Source organism: Mus pahari, chromosome 12 (genome assembly GCF_900095145.1).
Source record: "Mus pahari chromosome 12, PAHARI_EIJ_v1.1, whole genome shotgun sequence".
Lineage (NCBI taxonomy): Eukaryota > Metazoa > Chordata > Mammalia > Rodentia > Muridae > Mus > Mus pahari.
The window spans coordinates 81,790,869-81,797,649 of record NC_034601.1 but is presented as its reverse complement, the minus strand read 5'-3'; the positions used below and the strand labels follow the sequence as shown (position 1 = coordinate 81,797,649).

Below are 6,781 nucleotides of genomic sequence, written 5' to 3'. Positions count from 1 at the left end.
CTATGAGAGGCTAGTGTTGAAGCCTAGTTACAGTGGAAGACAGCAGCACTTTGGAGATACCAGTACCATGAGATGACCACCAAGAACAGCAGCAGCAGTGAAGTATGTGTGTGTGCTCACTATTTCACAAGGGTGTGTGTGTGTGCTCACTATTTCACAGTCCAGGCTCTCTTTCTCTGCCAGTTGCTTTGAGCCCCATGGACCACAGGCTTTTCATTTCAGAATGAAATACCCCGATGATGATAACGTGTGGGTTTCTCAGTTCCACTCTGTTGCGGTTTTGCTGGAAACCATGTGTTCTCCCTACTTTTTAAAGATTTATTTACCATGCATACAGTGTTCTGCCTTGCATGTATGCCTATACATCAGAAGGGGACACCAGGTCTCATCACAGATGGTTGTGAGCCACCATGAGGTTGCTGGGAATTGAACTCAGGACCTCTGGAAGAGCATCCAGTGCTCTTAACCACTGAGCCATCTCTCCAGCTCCCTGCTACTTGTTTTTAACATTCAGGAGATCCAAGGTTCAGCTGGGGACTGGGAAATCATGATTCCACTCATTAACTGGAAGAGAGAAGAAAAACTATTTAAAGAACATCCTGACTTCGAGGTCTTTTAAGAAGATGAGATACATTCCTCAGTTCCTTCTGGAATACAGATATGTCAGCCCATCTGACTCCTGCTTATCCCACAGTGTGTTTTATCTCCTAAGAAGGGATCTAACGGTGGGTGGCAGAAAGTCCCTGGGGGCTGGGGGTACAGTTTGTCGTTCTCCTGGTGCTAGCTGGTCAGGGAAGGCAGACTTGGGCACCATTTGGATCCTAGACACATGCACACATCTAAATGGGCTTTGAATGTAGCTGCAGTCAAACCTGCCAGCTAGGGAAGTAAGCCACCAGCCTCGGGGACCTGCAATCACATCTTATTGTCACTGTGGTGTGCAAGCCTTAGGCAGTGCAAGCAATTAGGATCAGCCTGTGAGTGTGATCAGCGGTTATTAGCTTCCTGTTTCCCTCAGCTGCCTGTGCGTTCTGAGAATCCATAACTCAGGCTGGTGTGATGGCTCAGAGGTTAGAGGCACTTGGCAGCAAGCCTGAGTTCAATCCCCAGGAAGGAAACAAGTGGCTTCAAGTTGTCCTCTGACCTCCAGTATGTTCATGTTCCCCCTTAAATACACGGAAATAAAAATGGATACACAATCTGTCCAGGAAGATGCTCAAGGCCTCATCCATTCATTTCTCCTCCCGTTTCCTTTATTTGTCCTCTCCCCTGTTTTCTTCTTCCCTTCCCCTCCCACCACACCTAGTCCAGCAAAACAAAACATGGGTTCTAGAGTGTTTGACAATGTCTGCTATTTCCTGCATCCACTGGGGATCTTGGAACTTGGAAGAAAAATTCCTGGAAAGAAGAGGAGACTACAATGGCTAACTGGAGGATCAGAGCCTCAGTGATGTGAAGAGGTTGGAAGTTCAAAGCCCACTTATTTGGGGATACCTTTAGTCCCCTCCCGTGGTCATTTACTCACCTCCTCTGTATGTGGCCATAGCCTTGATACTATTAGTTAAATACTTTGATGTGTACAAACAGATCCCCAGCTTTTAAGCAAAATGCTAAGAGTATGGCCAGGCAGCATCAGGTCTACAGCAGAGGGTTCCCACTGCTTTGCTGCAATCTGCCTAGTGATGTACCTTCCAGTGTATTTGCAAAGTCTGTTTGAATTAATTAATATCAAGCAATATTAATCTATATATTGTGGGCGGATAAACCAAACAGCAGACCAGGCCAAGGTGGTTCCACGTGGGAGATACAGGGGCGGCGAAGCGGGTAGAAGGGCAGAGAAGAGGAAAAAGAGAGAAAGAGGCGGGAGAGAAGAAAGAGAGAGAGAGAGGAGGGGGTGATCCCCTAATTTATACAGAAAATGACTTCATGTCAGTGAGGGTGGGAACTGAGCCAAGTGGGTTGTGGGATTGATGGTCTTGTCCTGGCAAAGCAGGTCAAGGGTCACATAGTTAGGCCGGGGCTCGGAGTGTCCTGGTACTAACACAGTTGGTTTATGGTATTTGCTCTGTTCCATCTTGACACACCTCAAGCCGGACCACAGAAGGATTCCTAGCTGTTAAAGGTCGATACTCCTCGGGACTTGTGAAATAGGTTCCAAAAGGAGCCATGTCCTTGCCTCTGGGCTGGCCTGTAATCCTAGCATGTGGGAGGCTGAAGCAGGAGGATCACTGTGGGTGAACTACATAATGAATTCCAGGACAGCCTGGACAAAAAAAGACTCAAAAGACAAAAAGTCAAAATCATATTCAGAGAAGGCAAAATAGCCTTCCCAGTTTCCAGCCTGGTACCACCTCGGTCAGGCCAACGACTTAGGGTTTGAAACTTTTTGCTAGTGGCCAGAGATATGAAAATAGGTGGTGAGTGTGATGTGGTTTAGTGAAGCGAACTGGGTAGTGTGATTCGTGGGGGAAATGTGGTGGTCTTTGCGTGTTGTTTCTTACTTCTGCATCCAGGCTGCCATGGTGGCTTGCCTTCCCTCTAGCCTGTGGTCTTTTGAAATCAAAGGCTGACTTTCTGAAGACTGACCGTCCTTCCCGCCCTGGAGTAGGGTGAACCATAATCTGACCCAGACAGTGTGAGTGACACTCTGTAGCCACAGCGATGCTGTCCCCACCAGCTTCTCATATTTTTTCCTTGCAGTGCTAGCCTCAGTAATGCTGGGTCCTTGAGGCAGGGGGTGTCTTTGGCTCGCCATCGATCCCTGCTTTTTCTAGATGTAGGAAAGCGGGTCTCCGGGAGCAGACGGACAAGACTCAGGGGTGTGGCTCGCAGTACACCGCTTGGAATTCCTGGGTCCACTTTCGGCTCCGTGAAGCTGGGCCTGCTTACCCAGCACGGGCATGCCCACTAACAGTATGGAAGGACTAGATGAACTGTTGCTTATTTAATTCGAAGTCCTTAACTTTCTCAACAGCGGCGGAAGGAGCTGAAATACCCGCAGATAGCACTCCAGCACCCCAGTTCACCCGCCTTCGCTTAGGAAGACCGCAGGACGCAAGCGCAATGAGCGCGGCTCGCGCGCCGGTCAGATGGCGAGCATGCGTCTTACGTGCAGTCGGACCCTTCTTCAGGCCCCACCTCCTCGGGCGGTGCCCCGCCTCTTGCGCCTTGCGCATGCGCAGCTGCGCTATTCCCGTGAGGCTCCGGGGCGCGGCAGATTCGTAAGTCATGGCTGCTTCCCGGTCTCTGGGGTGCTCGTCTACCGTTTGTGCGTGAAACCGCCTGGGCATGGCGAGCGAGTCCTCGCTGCTGGGGAAGCGGCTGTCGGAAGACTCGAGCCGCTTCCGGCTGCTGCAGAAGTGGGCGAGCATGTCGAGCGCAGACGCGTCGGTGCCGGAGCCGGAATTGTCTGAGAAGGCGGCCGCGGCGGAGAACCCGCTGGTGTTCCTGTGTGCCCGCTGTCGCCGGCCGCTGGGCGACTCGCTCACCTGGGTGGCCAGCCAGGAGGACACCAACTGCATCCTGTTGCGCAGTCAGTTCGGGCTGCCCTCCCGCGTGGGGGGTTCCTTGGGGCTGCGGGGGGCTGGGGTGGGGGCGTGAGCTGTCCCAGCAAACCGCAGGAGAGGCGTCCCTGTGGGTGGCTCGCGAGTGACAAGTCTTTTTCCTGGGTCTCCCATGCCCCCAAGGGCAGCGATTGAGCGTCTTCCTGAGGTTTCAGCAAGGTGCTTCCTTCAGGGGAGTGTTCACATCTGACGGACTCTGTCAGCTGCTTTGGGGACTTAGCTTAGTGTCCTTGGGCAGTCTGTTCAATTGCTTGTGCCTCAGTTTCTCGTCTCCAAAATGAGGGATAATGCATGGGATAACGGGGACGATTAAATAAGTGTATTGTATATGGCCACAGATTTCTTTACTGGGTGAGCCCCTTGATAGAATTTAGTTTGACTCAAGCATTGCCACTATTAACTAGGACAGCCTAAAATTGGGTTGAGATTTTTGATATAGTAATTTTTTAAATGACTTTAAAAGAAGTAGCGTGTTAAGTCTTTCATTTTATTTTTATCCCCCTTTTTTGTAGCTTTTCTAGCTTGCTCTCTATATTAATTCTGTTGTTACATTTTTAATTTTTTAAAAAGATTTATTTTATTATTATTATATGTAAGTACACTGTAGCTGTCTTCAGACACTCCAGAAGAGGGCATCAGATCTCATTACGGATGGTCGTGAGCCACCATGTGGTTGCTGGGATTTGAACTCAGGACCTTCAGAAGAGCAGTCAGTGATCTTAACCACTGAGCCATCTCACCAGCCCAGGTTTCTAATTTTAACCTGTGTGAGTTAGATAATTCTGTTTATCCCCATACTAGTAATTTTTGCTGAGTCTTTTAAACAGTAGGAGCAAAAGTTTCCCACTCATTGGAATTATCCCTTTGCACCCATTAAACAATGCAGAAGGGTGTAAAAGTTTTTTTAAAATGACCTTTCAGAGAGCCGGACGTTGGTGGCGCACGCCTTTAATCCCAGCACTTGGGAGGCAGAGGCAGGCGGATTTCTGAGTTCGAGGCCAGACTGGTCTACAGAGTGAGTTCCAGGACAGCCAGGGCTATACAGAGAAACCCTGTCTCGAAAAACCAAAAAAAGAAAGAAAAAAAAAGACCTTTTGGATCCATTTCTTTATTTACATTTGTTCACGTTTATGACATTTACAGTTTTTAATTTTTTGTTTGTTTCTGTTTTTTTTTTTTTTTTTTTTTTTTGAGACAGGGTTTCTCTGTATAGGCCAGGCTGGCCTGGAACGCACTCTGTAGACCAGGCTGGCCTTGAACTCAGAAATCCATCTGCCTTTGCCTCCCAAGTGCTGGGATTAAAGACGTGTGCCACCACTGCCTGGCTTTAATTTTTTTTTTTTTTCTGTTTTGTAATGGGGATCTTACTGTGCTTCCCAGGGTGGCTTTGAACTCAGCTTTCTAAGTAGTGGGGGTTATAGATGTGTACCCCTATATCTGGCTCAACACTTAATATTTTATTTATAGCCACAACCTGGTGATTTCACTTTATTTATTTTACGATATATTTATTTACTATATATCCAGTGTTCTGCCTACATGTATGCCTACACACCAGAAGAGGGAAGATCTTGTTTCAGATGGTAATGAGCCATCCTGTGGTTTCTGGGACTCAAACTCAGGACCTCTGGAAGAGCCGTCAGTGCTCTTAACCTCTGAGCCATCTCTCCAGCCCAGAGCAACCTCATTTGTGAGCTCCAGGCTTGCTTAGCTAAGGCACCATGAAAGAGGGTGGAGTCAGGGGGTTGCTCTGGCCATTCCACTAACCCTAACAGTGCTTCACCTCCCTCTGGGATGTTTTGTACTGTGTCCCTGGTCCAGCCGTGATGTGTCCAAACACAAGATGTCTGGCTGGAGATCTGCTCCGTTAGTTTTAGAGAAAGGAGCTCTGTTGGAATCTGGAGGTGCAGTAATAAAGTTCTTCTTTGGTCTTGCTCTTGGTCCCACTTTCACTCTACCTGGTAGCTTTTCATTGTAGCTTGTGATACTCACAGGCCGAGCTCCACCATTGCCCTTTGCTGGGTCATTCTGTTTATTTATTAACCCCACTGGTTTTCAGAGAAGGATGTGAAGTAACTCATATTCTACCTCTTCTCCCAGAAGGCTTCTGTCTCTTTAGTGCTGAACCACGGGCGTACCCCACTCCCCAGCAGTCTTTGGGCTCTTTTTCCCCCAAGTCCTCTCAAATACAAGTTAAAGTTGAGTTAAAAGTCCCCGTCTGCAGGTGTGTAACAACCAACCACACTAACAAAGAGTTGCGACTCTTCCCAGGTGTCTCCTCTAACGTCTCTGTGGATAAGGAACAGAAACTGTCCAAGTGCAGAGATGAAGACGGTTGGTGAGTAAGGTGTTTATGTGAATATGCCAGAGAAAATTTTGATTTTCAGGAAAAGTCTTCTACCGTTCTGTGTGATTGCTTGGGATATAACTTTTCATGGTAATTGAATGCATTTAAAAGAAGTAAAAATCCATTATTTGATGGTGATAGCCCCTTAAGATCGGAAAGTGGGAGTTTCTAAGATTCTGAAAGTGTATCTAACACTGATTTTAGGGCTTTGAGTTTGGTGCCAAAGAAAATGGAAAATAAATGCAGAGAATATCTACCTTAAAATCTCCAAGCTGAAAGTGTCTTGTTCCAGTGCTACCTGTCTCTTCCTTGTACTGGCAGATAGAAAATACTAAGAGCTCACACCCACAGCTGACTGGGGTTTGCAGATAGGCCATCTGTGGCCATAAGTAGCTAGTCCCAGGTTCCGTGTGCTGGGGCTGAGGGGACAGATAACTTGTCACAGCTGACTACTAGTGTTGGCAAGTGCTGTGCTCAGCACACGGAGCCGAAAGCTCAGCCTTGTATATTTGTAGTCCAGAGAGGAGCTGTGTCTTGCTGAGGTGCAGAAACCAGGTAGTGCCTGATCAGAGAAGCAAGGGGTGGTGAAGGTTTTAATAATGTTTCAGTGATACTAGGTAGTTATAGAAACCGGCAGGGAACTGCACTGACATTGATAAAGATGATGTGGGTGTGACAGATTGTGCTGCTGGCAGGCAGCTGGTTTCAGCTTGGAAACCTCAACTTCATGTATTCTAAAATTTATGATTTTCTATGGATGAGTATTTTGCAAGTATGTATGTATGTTCACCATGTGTGTGCCTGGTGCCCAGGAAGGTCAGAAGAGGGCATGGGATCTTCTGGAACTGGGAGTCACAGACAGTTGTGAGCT

General features: G+C 47.8%; 1 protein-coding gene across 1 annotated transcript in view; it reads left to right on the top strand.

Annotated features, from left to right (window-relative positions):
* Positions 1–3,156: 3,156 nt before the first annotated feature.
* Positions 3,157–6,781, top strand: part of Mis18a (MIS18 kinetochore protein A) — a 9,924-nt gene continuing 6,299 nt past the window's right edge. Inside the window, exons 1-2 of the mRNA XM_021209875.1 lie at positions 3,157–3,532; positions 5,835–5,901. Of these exons, the coding sequence (XP_021065534.1) occupies positions 3,289–3,532; positions 5,835–5,901 (311 nt within the window). The 5' untranslated portion in view covers positions 3,157–3,288. The remainder of the gene's footprint in view (positions 3,533–5,834; positions 5,902–6,781) is intronic.